The sequence below is a fragment of the Ictidomys tridecemlineatus genome, chromosome 1 (genome assembly GCF_052094955.1).
Source record: "Ictidomys tridecemlineatus isolate mIctTri1 chromosome 1, mIctTri1.hap1, whole genome shotgun sequence".
NCBI classification, from domain to species: domain Eukaryota; kingdom Metazoa; phylum Chordata; class Mammalia; order Rodentia; family Sciuridae; genus Ictidomys; species Ictidomys tridecemlineatus.
In genome coordinates, this window is record NC_135477.1 from 255,889,105 (window position 1) to 255,905,624 (window position 16,520).

Below are 16,520 nucleotides of genomic sequence, written 5' to 3' on the forward strand. Positions count from 1 at the left end.
TTTAAAAATTAAGAGCTGTGGTATTTTGAAACTCAGTATCTTGGGTTTTCTTCAATTGTATGTTCTGATTTCATGTACTTGGTGATAGGTCTTGCTTCTAGAAGTCTGGATTTCATCTCTGGGATTCGCAGGCTGGCAGCAGTGGAGGCCACAGCACAGGGCACTAGAGGGAGCCATGTGGACTAGCAGCCTGTGTCCCCCCTCATGTAGGTGGTGCCCACGTGATGCCCTCACCAGCAAGTCAGAGGAGCCTGCTCCCCTCACAGCCTCTCTGTGCCCTCACCCTGGGTAGTGCTAATGGCCAAGCTCATACATAGTGCACAAAACACTAGTGAGCAGAACGTCTGGGGCCAGGAGGGCTGGGATCTGTCAGAAATGGATGTGCAAGAGTACAGAAAACAGCTAGGAAATCTGAGGTCAAGGAAAGCAATCCAGAGAACAAGAGCTAGAGAAGAGGGAGGAGATGAGAGCAGAGAAGGGAGAGAGGCGAGGATGCACTTCCTTGTGCCTCATTCCTTTGCCTGCCTGTTGGCAGTTGTCAATCATTTTGCCCCTGGTGGGGCAGCAAAGTAAAGTTGGCACTTCTGACACTAGGGATCCAAGATGGCCCCGTGATGATTTCTTTCTCCTGATGTTCTCCACAAAGCTTGCTACCGTGATCCACAGCAAGGTTTGACATTCTCTCCGTTCCTGGATTTGCAACTGGATAGGCAGTGGTAGAAGAGCAGTTCTGAGCCCTGGCTGCTCCTCAGCATCACTGCAGAGCCTCTGTAGCACGGGTGTCCTGGCCACCCATCTGGGTCTGCAGTGGGACCTGGGTATCTGCACTTTTGAAAGATGCTCTGATGGCTTTCCTAGATGGAGAATAATGGCCGAATGCTGTGTGTACTCTGCTCCGTACAGCAGACGTAGCTGTGGCTGTGAGACCGCTGACCCCATTTCCCTCCCACCCTGTTGCCTTCACAGATTATGGCACCATTAAAAAAGTGCGTGCGCCGCTGAATCAGTCCTTGGGAAGCTGTTTGCTGGAAGAGATCGAGCTCTTCCCGGAGAGGCGGAGGGAGCCCATCCGGAGCCTGCGGATCCTCCACAGCCAGAGCGTCCTGTTCGTGGGGCTGCGGGAGCATGTGGTCAAGATCCCCCTGAAGAGGTGCCAGTTCCACGGCACACGCAGGTAGGGCTCCCTGGGGGCTGGTGGGTAAGACGGGTTCACTGGGGGAGAGGGCACAGGAGCCAGAAAGGCTTTTAAATTCCTGTGGCCCAATGGCCCCGGGAAGGTAATGTCTGTGTGCAGCCTGCATCCCAGGATGCAGAGTTTTCATGCAAACAGATTAACTGTGCTGAGACTAACCCACCAGTTATGTGAGGAAGAGGAGCCGCCATTATTACCATGTCTATGAGCAGTTGCCAGAATAAAAGCAAATGATTCATTGGGTCGAGGCGTGATAACGCTGATATTCGGGGGCCCAGCATTAATCTATTACTCGGGCACAAGGTGTATTTTATTTGGATATACACGTGCACACCCTGGGCAGAAGCTGATACAATGTGTGTGCTCCCAGGCCAAAGGTCTTCCGCTGAGAAGAAGGGGGGGTGTCGATGCTCCTCACCCTCTTCACAAGACGTCACTCCATGTCCTCCTGGGAGCGGCTTCCTTGGTGCTGCCTCAATCCCGAGGCTCCAGCATCATGAAGGCAGGCGCAGGGCAGAGAAAGGACGTCCTGCAGCACAGGGGAACCCAAGTGCCCCTGCTCCTGGCCAGCACCCCAGGCCTGCCTTCTCTCCTGTGGGTGTCCCCTGTTGCCCACTATGGTCTTCAAGCTGATTTTGGAAGTAGGTAGGCCCAGGTAGTTAGGAAATGGCAATGAGAGGTGCCAAAGATGAACTTAACAGGGACTTCAGTGTTGAAAGTCGCATATGTACTTTGACCACTGATCAAAGATTGCCTTGGGGATATCACAGTCTGAAAGTCTCTTAGGGATCAGTGCTCATATTCAATTCCATTTCCCAAAGTAGTGTATGATTTCAGGTTGGGTAGAAATGGTTTTCTTTTCTCTGTCATCCACAAGCACCTACAGGTTGTCTAAATGGTGTGCCTGAGGGCAGTGGCTGGGGGACTTTGGGGCTTCCACGCATGTTACAGACCTGTCCTTTTTATATCTTGATGCTGGTGCCTAAAGTACTTCAGACCTCCGTTTTCTCACTTATCACATGTGAACTGCTGTAGAGTCAAATGGGATGATACATGTAGTGTAAAATTGAAAGCTCTCTACAAAGGATTATTTTTATATAGAAGGAAGTTTTTATGTTTGATCCTAATATTCCTTTCAAGATGACTCTGGAAAATTAAATCTATATTATAATGCCTCCTTTGGTATTAGAGACAGTTAGAGAATGCTATCAGGATCCTTCTAACAAATAACGATGCTGTTGTGAACATTATGAGGTACTGATACTTGTTAACAACTCCCATTTCTACATGCCTATTCCAGCATGTAACCAATGGCCATAGGAATGTGTTCTGGTAAGTGCTCCCTGCAGGACTGCCCTAGGGCAGAAACTGCCTCCCCAGATGCTGATGATTCTGCAGATGACAGGGAGGGCCATCTCGTTGGCAGGCAGGTTGCAGCCAAATGCAGCTGGTGAGGCAACAGTCTTCCAGGTTCAGCTCCAAGAACTCTTGAGTTCTACTGGTGACTTTGGGGGACAGCATGTTAAGGGCAACACACAGGAAGACCCAGGTCTGTGCTAGAGGATGCTTTGGGTACCAGAATGGAAATGTGTGGCTTGCACAACAAGAGGCAGTTCACCCTTTTCACATTGCTTTGCTTCACGGAGTCTGGCTTATAATAGCTCAGCTCCTTGTACCAGCAACTAGGGAAGAGAGTCCTGCATCAGATCATGAGGAAGACAAGGAGGAAGGCTGGTGCCCTCCTCTCTCCCACCTGCACTGCCAGCAGCCCTGAGACCACAGGGGACTGAGCCACCCGGCACAGAGGCCAGGAAGGCCACAGCTCTTTTCTTTTAAAGAGAATGAGGCCACCTGTATGTCTTCAGCAGGCTCCTGGGCAGAGGGGAGTTCTGCATTTCTCCAGAGCAGAGTCTCTCTGCTGTCCACCTGTCCACTCTCTCAGAAAAGGCAGCAGAGCTGAGGACTCCACTGTGAACTGACAGGTTGTGTGGCCTCCGTGCAGTTGGGCTTGTTTAACGTTGGTTCCGAAGCAAGTGTCTCTTGGGATCCCTCTGAATGTGTCTCTTAACTGTCCTCCTCCTGTGAAAAGGCAAGAAAGCCTCCCTAGCCAGAGTCACTGGAGGAGAGAAGTTATTTTTTAAAACACTGGCGTCAAGACAATCAGATCTCTTTTCGTGAATTACAGGGGAAATCTCTGGTTTTGTTTTTGTTTTTTGACAGACAGTTTTTGTTTTCTGGAACTATGCCCAAATAAGTACACTGAATAGAAACAGATTTACAGTTGTGTGTATTGTTACACTAATTTCTGTGCCAAGTATACTTTTCATAGTCAAATATCAGTAATTTTAGTATTTGAAAATCAATTTTAAAAACGCATTTTTGAAGAATTTAAAAAGAGAAATTGAGCATAACTGAACAATCAGAAGCCTTAAATATGAATATGATTCTTTAAAGGATCCCTTGATCTTTCAAAGGCTGATATTTACATTTTAATTTTTTTTTAAATGCCTGTCTGTTAAAGACAGGGTTCAGTGATATTTAGTAAAACATTTATAAATGGTAGCAATTCATACAATTTCATAGGTGAGTTCAACCTGTCTGGCACAATGCAGGATTTTATCTCCATTTTCCTTAGTCACTACACTGAGCCTGAGCGTGAAGGGCCACCTCATCCCCATCTTTCAGATGAGCAGGTGGCAGACTGGGGCCTGGCTTCCTGCCTGGGATCACGCAGCTCCTGCCATGTGAGACCCGGTTCCTTCCGTCTCCTGTATGTGTGTGTGTGTGTGTGTGTGTGTGTGTGTGTGTGTGGTTTGCACTGTGTCCTGGTGCAGTGAGACTGTGGCAGGCAGGGTCGATTGCCTCAGGAGGGGACTGAATGCACCTCCAGATGTGCTTCCCTGAGTCAGCAGGGCATGAACAGCCGAGACAGGACTCAGCCATTCAAGAGACTCCTTCTCATCAGCTCTTCTTTTAAAATAACAGTTTTAAAATTGGTGCCTGTGAATTACACAGTGTGGTGGGCATCACTGTGGCCTACCCATACGTGCATACAGCATGGAGTGATCCTGTTCCTCTCTCACAGTGCCCTGGCCTCCCTTCCTGCCCCTCAAATACTGCCTCCTCCAACCCATTAGTTGCTTCTTTATTCTGGCCTCAGGCAGATCAAACAAATAAAAAGTGGGTTTCCTGCCTTGGTCTCCTAAAGCATCCTGAGGCGGGTCTCCATCTCTTTGTGGGGAGACGGTGCTTCCTGGGGGGAGCTGATAAAACACCTGCCTGCCCCGTCCACAGTTTGCACACCTTGTGACTCAAACATCAGTGTGGTGGCTTCCCCTAGGAAAGTGATTTTAAAGGGACATTATTTTGAAATTATACTTTGGTCAAGTTTGATTCCAAAATTTGAGTCAAGAAATGCTTGTTTTAATGCTAGCGTCTTTTGGCACAGACCCTTAATAAATAGTGTGGGGAAATTGTACACACGATTCAGCCTGCTCATGGGAATTGGTGGTTACCTCTGAGAATGGAGTGTAGAGGCACTCTTACTCCGCACATGTATCCTTTTACCCTGGGCCTGATTGACCACAAATATGCATGTCTCACAAAGTGAGTTAGTATTTGCTAACTTTTGAGGAACCTGGCATCTGGCAGGCTCAGCTATGAAAACAGGATGACTGTGGAGGGCAGGAAGCTGACCCCTCTTGAGGACCTGTAAGGAAATAATAAAGGGAGACACAGGGACAAGGTGCAGAGGCAGGGAAGGTGGCAGAGTGGCTCTTGGTCTGGTTGGCCACATTTATTTATACCAGTAGGTTACATGAGGTCATCATTGTTTAGAGTATCAGTAAGGTTGCTTATTCTGCAGTCATATCTCACAGTCACAATATGCAATGTCAGGAGCTTTGTGAGGTGCTCAAAAAAGTTCATTGTCTGTTAGGCAGGCAGATCCAGGAGCACCAGAGCTTGATGAAACATTGTAATTGTCTAGCAAGCAACTTCCTTTATTCCCAGGAGCTATGTATCTGCAATCAAGGTCGAGGCTTGACGAAGCTCTAACCCAGAGGCTTCTCAGGGCATTGCCCTACCAGCTAGACATTGCACATATATTAGCTGTATTACTAGATGCTAAGAGAGATTGTAGGGCGTTCTAAGGTGGGAAACAGGGTGCCTGTTACCCCCCCCCCCCCCCCCGCCTACCAGGGAACGCTCCCCTGTACATTTCCATGGTCAGAATCCCTACAAGGACCAAATCCTGGACCCTGGCGTGGTGAGGGCTCTGCAGTAGCAGCCTGTGGTCTTTAGAGAGAGAAGAGGTCTCTATAGGGAGCACGGAATGGAGCACCTGTTAGAACAGCCACTAACCTAATTCCCTCCTGGAGTAAATGCCAAGATGCAGCTCAACCTGCGGCTTAGAGCAAAGAGGCTGGCCGAGATCCGAGTTCCCGTTTCAATGCTTCAAGAAGCAAAGAGTGAACAGAAGTGTGGGCTCTAATGGTCACGTCTAGAAATCACACTGTTCTTTCCAACCCTCCCGGGAAGTTCTGCAGCCTTCCAAGAGACACGAGATTTGCAGCCTCTCAAGTTGAAGCCTTGGGTGGTCGGAGGAGTGATGGGAGGGCTCTTGATATAGATGTCTAAATTCATTTTAAGGACTGTGCACTGATTGTATCAGTGGCTCAGCAAACTTTCTCTGCAAAGGGAAACACACCATCTTGGGCTTCCCAAGTGTAAGGTCTGTAGCAGCAACTCAATTCTGTCCTGGTGCATGGTCTTGGTGACTAGGCAAGGCTGTGGCTCAGAGAGAGCTGACAGTTCCACAGGTAGGGTGTCAGTGATGTGCTTTTAGGTTCAGATAGTTTATGATTTGCACAGACAACCAAACAAAGTGCAAGAAGTGTTGGCTGCTCAAGTGCCTTGTCTCAAAGGATGAAACTGGAACAAGAGGAATCCATGGCCATAGGTCTGTTGCTCAGGGAACTGCACAGCTGCTGAGAAGAAGGGGAGTGTGCAGCAGAATCCTAGGTAGATGAAATGGGGGCAGAAAGCCCCCACCTCAAAACGCAGGAGCCCATAAGAGTACCTCCTGACAGCCTCCCTGGGCACAGAGGTGGGGGAGGATGGAAATGGCTTTGTCACTCCTGCCATGGGCTCATGTTTCAGGTCAGGGAGAATCAAGGATGTTCTGCCAAGATTCCTTGGGTCAGCTGTGCTGAAGCCTCTCCCTGAGTCCTCTGCCACCAAGAACAGTCCAGGCAGCCAGATGGAACAGCACCCTACATTCTGTTTCAGCAGAACTTGAGGCTGCAGGCGAGATGTGGTCCAGGGCTGTAGTTCTGTGACTTCTGAATTAGATCACTGTCATGTGCCTTTTGAGTGTATGAATTTTCATTATGTATCTACTAATTTATAAAATGAGATATTAAATTTATTAAATCAATTGGCAAATTATGTAGGTTACTCTGCACCCTAATATTTTTCTGAGTGTCATAGTTTTTTACACTTTGGATGCTCCCTCAAATATTCTGTATTTTTATTTGACACCCACCACAATTGTGAGAAAAGATAAGCCTGTCAGGTTGTAGCATTAACATTTTATAGAAGGGAGATCAGTCTGAATCAGAGACATCGGGCAAGGAATCTACAGTCCCAGAACAGGCCCTGGGACTCCTGCACTCGGGCTCCGGCTCTGGTGACGTGAGCTCGCAGGCAGCAGCCCATCTCCAGGTCCCTGGACCTCCAGCATGGCGTCCAGCTGAAGGTGTGTTCTGGAAATATCCATTGAATTAGCAAATGGACCCTCTTCCTCTCCCCTCCCTGGTATTTTACTCCTAAACTGCAGAGAAAACCAACATTCTTAGGAAAAAGTAGCAAACACTCCCTCTACTGAAAGGTAGGAGGATATAAATAGCAGCCAAAGGATTGAAACCCTTTGGGCCCCAGGTGTTTGTTTTGCTTTAGGTTTGCTTTATGAACTAATTGAGGAGAGAAGAAGGGGTGGGACCTGGAAGAATCATAGGCCACATATGACCCAGGAGAGTCACACCTTTCAAATTGTGCCTTATAAACCTGAGGAAAAGAGGTTACCATTATTCCATGCAGGTGAGCTGGTGTCTGGTCACGTTTAATTCCATTAGCCTGTAATAGTGTCATTTAGATAAAGAAATTAACACCTCATTAAGGAAATTAGTATGGAAATTAGGTTACTGCAGGACATTTACTGCTTTAAAGGTCAAAGCGGTAAAAGGCAGAGTTAATAGGCTAGCACCTTCATGAATTCAATATTCTCACAAGGCACAGTCTGCCCAGTGGGAAAACATGCAGTGTGTACTGAGGGATTGCAGGTTCTCCCCATGGCCCCCCGAAAGAGCACTTCAGCCCCTCAGTGCTGAGTCCCACAGACATGCGGCAGGGAGTTGGGACGTGTACTCCGCTCAGATGAAATGTTCTCCCTTCTAGATGAGCTTGTGATTTCCTAATTCTGCATGTCTGGAGTTTTTGTCTGGCTCTGACTTAGCCTCTAAAGACTGCGTTTTCTTTGGTGATTCATTTGTAGTGTATTTGTACTGTATTTGTTGAACTTGGCCACATCAGTCATCCAGCCTGGGTGTGTGAGGACAGATGAGCCAACCCTGACCCTCCCTTCACGGGGCTCAGCGTCTAAAAAAAAAAAAAACAAACAAACAAAATCTATCGTAAACAAAATCCCCTGAGTATCTCTTAAGGAATCCAGTCAAAGGACCTTTAAATTACCTTCCACCTTATTCCCAATGGATTTATCACTGAAGCCTGGTCATGGGCCACTCCAAGACCTCCTCTCCTCACCTGCAGTCCTGTCCACTGATTTCTTAAGCTGTCTTAGTCAGTTTTTTCCCCCGTTAAGTCCAAAAGACCTGACTAGAACAATCTGGGGAGAAAATGTTACCTGGGGGCTCACGGTTTCAGAGGTCTTAGACCATAGACAGCCGACTCCATCCCTCAGGGCCTGAGGTGAGACAGGACAGCACTGAGGAAAACTGTGGGGGAGGAAAGCAGCTGGAAACATGGCACCAGGAAGCAGATCAGTCTGCTCCACAAGGACAAAATGTATACCCCAGAGCCACACCCCCAGGGACCCGCCTCCCCCGCCACATGCCACCTGCCTAGGTCACCACCCAGTTAGTCCCTCTCAGAGGATTGGATAAGACTCTTGTCAGTCATGTCACCTCTGAACCTTCTTGCTTGGTCTCCCCAGGAGCTTGCGGGGACACATCTAGACCCTAGCAGCTGTGTCTGAGTCCTGACTAGTGTCCTAACCCTCAGTTTCCAACAGTAGGGGAACTGATCGTCACATCAGGTCACACATGCTCAATGGACTGTTCCTTCAGTAGGTTACTCCAGAGCCATTAAGTGGTGACTATGAGGACATCCTGGGACCCGGCCGTAATGAGGAAAAAGAGGTGCCCATAGGTGTGCACGTCAAGATTGTTAAAAAAAAATGGGAAAAGTGTGGCAACCTGCCTGGCTGTTCAGGTTCACAGACCTGGGGATGAGGGGATGCAGTAGAGACAAACAGACACACAAACAGAAAAAGCCAGGACCCAGTGGTTCACCAACAACCCTGTAGGGAAGCAGGGACCCACAAGAAGCCCAGCACGTTTATTATACAGACACAAACACCAAAAGGATTTATTGTGGGAAAGTTTCTTCAAGTAATCAGAACCAAGGTCCTGAGTACCAGCCACCTGATTAAGATTCTCAGCTTCACCCACAACTTCTACCCCCAGCAGCTGGCATCTGAACCTCAAGGTCAAGAACTGGATAGCTCCGTGGCTGGCAGAGGACCTCCGATTGAACAGGGTGTCACCATAGCAACTAGGCCGTCTCCAATCTATGCCTTGACCCCAAGAGTTCCCAAGAGAGGCATCGCCTCTGTCACCGGGACAGGAATGAGCGAGATCTCAACTGAGAACCGAGAAGCATGGGGCATGGCCCTCCCAGGCCTGGAATGAGGAGGGCCAGGCCGGTGTGGGGGCCTGAGGGGTCTTCTAAAGAGCAAAGTATCAAATCATAAACGCAAAGTCTCTGAGGTCAAGTACAAGGCCTTAAAAAGTCTCAGGAAGTAAAGAAGTTTAAGCCTCCTCAGTTTCCAGGGTAAACCCCTCTGGAAGTGATACCAACTTAGTACACTTTGATCCCTGTGGATGATAAAAGCAGAGACAACACTGGGCCATCAAGGAGGGAAACCACTGCAGATGTCAACCACCTTCTGCACTGCCCAGCCTCCCACTGCACCCCTGGGTGTGGGTGGAATCCTTTCTTCTCCTCTGTCATATTTTAATGGAATCACATTCTTGTTAAAATGTGGGATAAGCTGCTAGAGCCAGAAGGTGTACTCAAATGTCCCATAGGAGGGGCTCCTAGCTTTCCTTAGTGTTGCCTTTGCCCACCAACAGGCGTGGGTTCCTCTTTCTGCTGGGTTTTGAAGACAGTGTGTTCCTGATCCCTTAATGGCAATCCGAGCTCTAAACTATTGGTTGGATAAACTTTGAAAACTGGTGTGGCTACCTGTTTTATTTCAGTTGAGAAACAACCAATGATCTCACAGTGAAAGGGTTTCGTGGTTTAATATCTACTCCCCAGGCTTCCTGCATTTGTTTTGGCTCTGTCAACATCTCCATGGGAAAGCTGGGCTGCCACTCTGCATGGTACCAGAATCCTACACCTGAGTTATCCTAAGCAGCAGCACCCGAGCTTCTCCTAACATTTTTATGGGCATAATTCCATGAATTAATAAATCATGAGAAAACAACCATTCACCTGTTTGAATGTGTTTGCAAAACTTTTCTGCATATGGAAAGATAATAAGTTTTGGCTTCAGGTAGATCCTGGATGGGTACTAGCCCAGGTGTGTGATGTGAGCTACTGACTCAGGGTCTCTGAGCGTCTTTCCCCAGTCTGTGGTGCATGTGAGTGAGAGTACAGAACAGTCCATACGGGAGGAACCCAGGAAGGGTGCTCCTTTCTTGCCTGACTTTCACGGGGGCATCTTGTGGTTTCTTCGGGGCTGCATTGACTTTGGTCCTTTTCACTTCACACACTCTTGATGAAGGTTGGGCTCAAATCCCCCTCTGTGCCAGATGTAAGCCAAAATCAAACACAAAAATCTAAAACTGAAATAGAACAAAACAGAAACAAAACATAAGTCTCAATTTTTTAAAAAAGCACGTGCTGGCCCTCTTTGCCCAGGTACACCACCACTGCTGGACCAAACCAAAGGCCCACTGACCTGTCAAGAGTTGGCTCTTCTGCCTTTAAAGAACTCCCAGCTCTCTGAGAAGTCCTGGGACCACGGGGTGGGATTCTGTGCTGTGTGTGACATTGTTCACCAGACTCTTGTTTGCCTAGGCAAATGAACTTCCCAACAGTTGGTGAGACTCTGCTGTAATCCAGTTCTGGGTCTGGGTGAGTGATGTCAGCGCCTCATCCAGGTGGCCAGACACCTGTCAGTGGGCCTTTAGTGTCTCCCACTTCAGGTCAACATGTGCATCCATACCAGAGGGGCTGAGAGGCAGGCACTGATGGAGCTGGGCAGTCCAGGTGTGAGGACGGCCAAGGGCGCACCTGTGCCACCGTCACTGGGTGGGGCTGGCTATCAGATTCCGCTGAGACGTGAGGACGCTCTTCCCTTGGCACAGGCTGTGATCCAGGGAAGATTCTTCCTCTTGAGCCTCATCTGCTCATTGTGAGTTGAATTTAAGGGAACGGATTTCTTTTCTCTGGACTTATTTTCCTTTGAGATTTTATGTAAAGGTTAAAACCTATCACTTGACCCCTTTTGCCTTCTGCAGATGTGACTGTTGGCCCTTACCCTCTCTCACAGAGGGTTTCTCTGGAGGAAACTGATGGGGTAAAGAAGAAGTGGTTCTTCCTTGTTACCCTTGACTGGCTGGGGAAGAGAGGCCACTGAAGAGTGGACTTAGAGGTGCTGTGCTTGTCTCCATTTCCTACAGTAGAGAACACAGAACTCCAAAGCCGGTCCCTCTCCACTTTCATTCTCCAGCACTTGGACAGGACTTCTTCTGCCCATTATGCCCGGTGATCTACTTCCACACCTCTGGGTAGGGAAGGCTGGTCCTGAGCCGTTGACCCTCCCCTGTGAACCCTTTGTCCTGGTTTTGGGCCAGAGATGAGGCTGCCTCTCTTGGAGAGCTTCCTTTTAGGGGCAGACTTGGCCTTTCCAGAAAGAGTCGAACTTCCGAGTGAAGTTCCCCATGACGGAGGCCCCCGGGGAGGCTGAGGTAGGCAGCTGGGGACCCCATGCAGGATGACAGGTGAAGCAGGCGGTCTGCAAGTCAGAAGCTAGAGCTGGTGTCCCAGGCTGAGTGCAGCTCCCAGATTCCAGAAGGCCCTTGGGATTTGCTTGTTTCACCTGTTTACTTTTTTCCTCTATCTTTTAAAATTATCACTTTTTCCTAAAATATTCACTGTGAAATTTATGCTAACCAGATTTTTAAATCATTTTTTATTTGTTTTTTTCTACTTTTAAAATTTTATTTACATTTATTCAGTGCGTATATGAATGGGGTTCAGTGTGATATTTCAGAAAGTGTGGACAGTACCCTGATTGAACCCAGCCTCCCTGAAGCCCCTCTCCCCTGGCCTTCTTTTCAACCTCTAGTGCTCACTATCCCATAATCAGTTGACTTTGTGTTCAGCCTCACCCATGAGAGGGGACATATGGCACTTGTCTGTCTGTGTCTGTCTTATTCCACCTAATACAGTGCTCTTTAGTTCCATCCATTTTGCTTCAGGTGGCAGGACTCCATTCTTCTTTATGGCTAAATAGTATGCCCTTGTGTTCATACTTCACATTTTCTTAATGCATTCATTCTTTGATGACCCCGTAGTTTGATTACACATACTAATTGTTGAGAATAATGCAATAATAAACATAGGCAAGCAGGTATGCCTTTGGCATGCTGATCTCATTTCCTCTGAAAAAAAAAATATATATATGCAGAAGTGCTATAGCTGGGTCATACAGTAGATCAATTTTTAGTTTACATTAGTTCAATTTAATGTTAAAACAAATTTAAACTTGAAAAATTGTCATTATGTGTATCACTGTTATTTATGGCAAGACAATGGTAAATAGTTTTTAATACTTTAAAAGTACTGAAATTCACTACATGATATCTGCAGTCCTATTTATTGCAACACTATTCAAAAAAGCTTAGAAAAGGAAATGACCTAAGTGCTCATCAATTAAAGAATGGACAAAGAAAATGTGACACATATATACAGTGGAATACTATCCAGCTATGAAAAAAGGATGAAACTTTGTAACTCAGGACAATGTGAATAGGACTAGAGATCATTATGCTAGTGAAAAGTGCAAGAGGCCAGACTCAGGAAGTAAGCACCACAGGATCTGACTCATATGTGAATCTAAAGATGTTTATCTCTTAGAAGTTGAGAGAGGTAGCTGGGGAGGGGGAAAGTTGGACTAATGGCTACCAAGTTACCATTAGATGGTAGTAAAGCCTGCTGCTGCACAGCTAGTGACCATGGGTAACAGTAATGAATGCGATTTCAAAAAGCTAGAAGGAAGGATTTTAAAAGTTTTCAATACAAACAAGTGGTGAATATTGGAGGAGATAGACATGTTTAATCTGATTTAAACACTTCCCAATTATACATGTATTGAACTTCCTATTATCCCAGTAATACGTGTAATTTAAACTAAATATGAATACTTTTATAAAATTAAGGCCCGTCTCTAAGAAAATTTAACTCTAAAACATACTCTCCATAAATGAGTTTTCAAAATTAAACCTTTGGATTCCGACTGACATTGTTCTCTGAATTCAGATTCTTTCAAATACCTGGGCAATATATAAAATGAGAATAAGGTAAGGTTATTTGCAAATTAATGAAATATTTTTGAATATTGACAAAATATAATTTATATAGTCATTAGATACAAAGTAAAATTATTATGTATGTAACAATAGAAAATGGTTGAATCGAGCTAGTATTTTTATTAAAACCATTCATCACACAAGGAAAAATACTTTCAAAGTAGCATAAAGAAAGTCCCCTTCATAATGGTGACACTCATCGAAGCCCGTGATTTTCCATGTGGTCTAATTGAGAGACCCAGCTTCCAAAAGGAATAATGCATGAAGATTGGGTTTTCTTCAAGTACAATTTAGAATCAAGGGAGAGCCCCTCAAAATTTCGCCACAGTGTGAAATATTTTAGATGAGGAGATTGTGTTGATCTCTACATGGTGTTTGCACTGAGCCTGCGTTTGTGCCTGGACAGAGGACTTACTGTTTTAAGGGGGAAGTGGAATATTAAGATCCTGCAGAACCGCAAGCATTAGAGGAAGAGAGTGTGTGGTTTCTGGAGGACCCTGATGGGAAAGCTTGTGCTCCTTCCCTGGGACTCGGTGGCCTTGTTTCAGTCTCCAGGCAGCTTTGCAGGGGGGAGGCCTGGAGAAAGGCAGGAGTCTCTAGAATGTTCCCCCAGAATGCTTCTCCAAGTGCAGCGTTGCCGTATCTACCCACCAACTTAAAGATGAGATTGCACACAGGGCGATCCTACAGGGGAACAGCTGTATGTGCACAGGTACTGAGGGAGGACTTGCTGACTTCCGTCCTTAGTACCTTGATCAGGAATGCACCCTCCTCTTTTCCTGTGCAGTTATGGTGCTTTGTTCTCATGTCCCTAGGCCCAGGAGAAGATGTTACTAAATCATTTGTATATCTTAAAATCAAGAAATTTTGGTAGATTTTTATATAAAATCTGTTTTATATAATAGAAATACAGGTAGATTCTATTCAATGGCACTGATTATAGAATATATTTTAATTAAGTTATTAGAAATTATAACTCCAAAATTTAAAAAAAAAACTAGACACATTAAGAAGCAGATGTTCACATCTCTGTAATAAATTTCTATGTTAAACAGATGGTGTCTCAATTTGGTAGAAAAGGAAAAAATAAGTCATTCTTGAATCCTTATGCCTGACTCTGCTTGTGTTGGAGGAAAGTTTTAAGAAGTTTACACTGAAAATATCTATGTATGGATGTGTTTTTCTTTTCTTTTTCTTGAGGATGGAAGGAAAACAGAGCTACAGAAATATACTTCACTAGATCAAAAACAGAGGCAAATGAAATGATGTGATAGAAGAATCAAAGGGACCCAGGGTCACTGTTTCTATACTTTGTCAGTGGGAAGATCTTTCTAAACATAGCACACAGAATCTAGGAGACAGAAAGGAAAATGTTCACCCATTTTACTTATAAAAGAAATTTTATAAACTTTGTAAGAAGATTTAATGACAGATAAATATTACTCACAGAGAGATAAATTTCAATATAGAAGTTGTCCTTTCTGATGACCTTGAGGAAAACCAATGACCTGTGAAGACATCCAGCTGGAATTGGAAATGGAGAAAAGCTACACAGAAGGAATGCAAATGACTGATAAGTGCACATGCATGTGCTGTGTCCTAAGTAACTCACACCTTAAAGAAAACAGACCACTGGGAGATTCTGTTGGCTCCTTTACCAGAGAGAGGTAAATTCTAAAATATAACAATACTTTTAGAAGAGGTGAAAGAAGCACCTCCATACTGATGGTTAGTGCAGAATTACTACAAATACTTAGAACTTTTAGCTCATCATCCCCTCCTACAGGACTTAATCACAGAGATAACCTGTCCCAGATGAACACGGTGGTAGCCTTGCTTTTTAAAGGAGAAATTTAAGTCAGTGTTGGTTACTAAAAGAATGAGGTGGAGCTGTATTTATTGACAAGAATAATGTCGTGATAGATCACTGGGTAGAGACAGCAAACCATGATCAGTGTGTGTGTGATCACATGCGTGCACATTATCTGTAACAATATAAATCATACCACTGCACACAAACACTAGTAACAAGATATTACATGTTATTATATTTCTCCTTTAAAAAGCAAGGCTATAGTGTTCATTCGGGACAGGTTATCTCTGTGATTAAGTCCTGTAGGAGGGCCTGATGAGCTAAAATTTCTAAGTATTTATAGTAATTCTGCATTAAACATCAACATGGAGGTGCTTCTTTCACCTCTTCTAAAAATATTGTTATAATTTAGAATTTACCTCTCTCCGGTAAAGGAGCCAACAGAATCTCCCAGTGGTCTGTTTTCTTTAAGGTGTGAGTTACTTAGGACGCAGAGATATGTGCATACAAGCATGCTCACCGAGGCATGGAGAAGTATCTCCAGCATATTTACATTAACGTGAGCAGTGCTTCCCCTTGGTGGAAAGCTTCCAGGTTGGCCTTTATAATAGTCTGGCTTGAGTTTTTTAATGAAAGTAATAAATGCACATGGCAGAGTCCTGGGGTTGCTGTGACAGGAGGTTGTTAGGATCCCTTTGCACCCTCCCTTATCCGTACTGCTGGAAAAAGCCCTTGTAACCCTTTCTGTCTGAACTTCTTGGGTAGTTTATAAATAATCATTGCGTAATAACTTAGTAAAGCATAGTTTTCAACCCCCATCTCTCCATGTCTCCTCTGTAAATGCACGTTCTCATGGTGTGATTCTGAAGTTGGTTTTGCCCTGTTTCGAGTCTTTGTCTTAAAAACGGGACAGGTGCTCACCATGCAGAACAGGTGCTGAACAGTAATGAGGCAGAGAAGGTGAGCACGGCCCCTGAGCGAGCATAACGTGCAAGTTCAGGAAGCGCGACTCATTTGCTCGTTCCCAAATTAAAAAGCTGGGTTTCCTTTCTCTAAGAATAAAAGAAAGAAAAGAATGGTAATACAAAAGGAAATGGAAGGGAATGCTGTGTCTAATCGAGGTGCTGTGTTCAGGAGGTTGCTGTGTGGTTTAAATGACCCGGTCCCCAGAGCAGTGCCTTACTTAGGACTGCCATGTTCTGTGTGCTGTGGCTGCCTTGCGTTATTCTCATCAGCAACTTGATACTTATACCACCTCCCTGCCTGCTACTTGATGGTTGAGCTGTGACTTTTGGCCCTCCTTTGGGTGGCCTGGTAGCCCTATGAAGTCCTCCCTTGCTCTAAGTGGCGTCCTCACCCTGTGACAGGGACAGTAGGCCTGTGGCTGGCTTCACCTCCCTGTGTTTTTTTGGCTTCTCACAGTGATCCTTGTTTCTTTCCCATCCCCCCAATTTACCTCTTTTGTATTTGTAATGCAGAGGACCTAATCCTCATCTAATAATCCATGTTGTATATAAAATATTCACCATCTGCCACTCGTGATGTAATATGGTGGATATTATAGATGCAGCTATGTGTATTGCAAGTTTGAATATATGTTACGGTACTCAAAAGG

The 16,520-nt window shown here is 45.6% G+C and overlaps 1 protein-coding gene across 7 annotated transcripts in view; it reads left to right on the forward strand.

Moving 5' to 3' along the window:
- The window catches only part of Sema5a (semaphorin 5A), a 450,819-nt gene that overhangs the window by 353,685 nt on the left and 80,614 nt on the right, over positions 1-16,520 (forward strand). For all 7 annotated transcript variants that reach the window (XM_021733399.2, XM_040272850.2, XM_021733404.2 and 4 more), the window contains one exon: positions 967-1,174. In XM_021733399.2, coding sequence (XP_021589074.1) covers positions 967-1,174 — 208 coding nt within the window. The remainder of the gene's footprint in view (positions 1-966; positions 1,175-16,520) is intronic.